Below are 1,836 nucleotides of genomic sequence, written 5' to 3'. Positions count from 1 at the left end.
TGACCAGGTGGGAGGTGTGCTGTCAGCCTGCAGGGACCGCAGTGCTACCTTTCCCCAGGCATGTTATACTCACCTTGGGCACAGATGTCCCCCAGCGTGGAGGTGGCAGTTTTCAGGTCCACCTCGTTGCTGGCGATACATGTGAAGCTGGTGTTGGCCTGGTCCAGGGGCAGGCGCACAGCCAGGGGCCAGGTACTGGGGCCTGGTCCCAGGGTCCCTGTCTGCTGCCACTTCCTGGGGAGGTCACTGTGCCACCAGATCACATTCAGGTCCTCCGAGGCCCCCACGGCTGTGCACTCCAGGGTGACATTGCACCAGTCTGCTGTGACAAACAGTGACTTGGCCAGGATCTGGGGGAGGGGCACTGGCTCTGTGGTGGAGGGGAGGGGGAGACAGAAGGCTCAGGTGGGGGCCTCCACAGTGCAGGTTCTCACCCAGTCTCACCGAGTGCTGGCGTCCTCCTGCTGAGGAGGTGAGAGCATTTTCCAGGTGAAACAGAATTAACCAAAATCCACAGCAAGCGATTATAAGGAAGGGAGCTGTGGGGTGAAGCCTGACGTGATTCTACCAGACTGAGCATGTCTTAAAAATCTCCCTCAAGAAAATAAAGCCTGGACCCCACCTACTCAAGGCCCATTATTTCTCAGAAGTTGGGGTGTCTCCTGGGAGGTGTAGAGTCTGGCACAGGAGGAACGGCCCAGGCCAGGGCCATGCTCTGCGTCTCCTGCTGAGGCCCCGTGGGACGGCTCGGCCCAGGGAGAGAGGAAGCCGCCAGCTCTGGGAGCCCAGAGAAAGGCCTGTGCTCCCGCAAACAGACATTTGTGGGAAAGGCGGTGATAGCGACGAGGAAGGGCCGCTGTGAGCGGGGTTAGCACAGGCCTCTGAACTTGAGGTCCACACAGGAAGCCAAGTGACAGAATCCTACGGAGACTTAAAGCTGCAGAAGCCACTGGCTGCAGCAGGACGTCCCCTATGCAGAGAGGTTCTCTAGGGAAGGAAAGAAGTGGCCTGATGAGCCTAAGAAGTGTGGCCGTGTGACCTGTCCCCGGCATGTCCGGAGGCTTTCCGAGCTGGATGTGTGGGGTGTTGGTGAGTGAGGCCTCGGTCAGGTGCTGGGTGAGCGCGGGCAGGGCAGGGAGCACCTGCCTACACGTGGGTTTCCAGACTGTGGTGGGCCGAGCAGCGGCCCCCACGATGTCCACGTGGTAGCTGTGAAATCCTGTGAGCACGTTGGATGAGTTGCAAGGAGAATAGGGAACAGAATTACCATTGCTAATCAACTGCAGGACAATAAGGCGGTTCTTGGGGAGAGTCTGCGTGGGACCGTGTGAGCTCAAGGTCCTTCAAAGTGGAAACGGAAGGAGAGGGTTCAGAGGGCGGCAGCGTGAGAAGGATGAGACCCAGCACTGCTGGCCTGGGAGGTGGGGTGGGTGGTCCCCATGCAGGGACGCGGGTGCCACTGGGAGGCGGGGAGGGTGGACCCATGCAGGGATGCGGGTGCCACTGGGAGGTGGGAAGGGCAGTGTTGGGTCCCCAGAGCCCGCAGAAGGGAACCAGCCTTGCCGTCCCTCTTCCTCCTGCTCAGTGTGTGACCTCTTACCACGTCCCGGTGAGATAATGAGTCTCTGTGGATCTAAGCACAGAGCTGTCGTGCTTTGTGACAGCAGCACAGAAAACTAACTCACCGATGACGTATGGCTGCACTGATTCCTCTAAAGAGGCAGAAGTGTTGTGGTGATAATCCCATCCCCTCTGTGGTTCTGTCTTCATGTCCCAAACACTGCAGTGACTCTAGCTCAGGTGTGAGTGTCAGGTCTGCTCTGCACTTGTGCTGAG

General features: G+C 58.9%; 1 protein-coding gene across 1 annotated transcript in view; it reads right to left on the bottom strand.

The window, feature by feature from the left end:
• LOC109378150 (uncharacterized) overlaps nt 1-1,219 on the bottom strand; it is a gene marked incomplete at its 5' end in the record, with an annotated part of 51,843 nt that extends 50,624 nt beyond the window's left edge. Inside the window, 2 exons of the mRNA XM_019634611.1 lie at nt 74-370; nt 1,040-1,219. Coding sequence (XP_019490156.1) covers nt 74-370; nt 1,040-1,219 — 477 coding nt within the window. The remainder of the gene's footprint in view (nt 1-73; nt 371-1,039) is intronic.
• Between the last annotated feature and the right edge of the window lie 617 nt (nt 1,220-1,836).

Source organism: Hipposideros armiger, unplaced genomic scaffold, assembly GCF_001890085.2.
Source record: "Hipposideros armiger isolate ML-2016 unplaced genomic scaffold, ASM189008v1 scaffold_1776, whole genome shotgun sequence".
NCBI classification, from domain to species: domain Eukaryota; kingdom Metazoa; phylum Chordata; class Mammalia; order Chiroptera; family Hipposideridae; genus Hipposideros; species Hipposideros armiger.
This window is presented reverse-complemented; position numbering and strand designations above follow the sequence as displayed.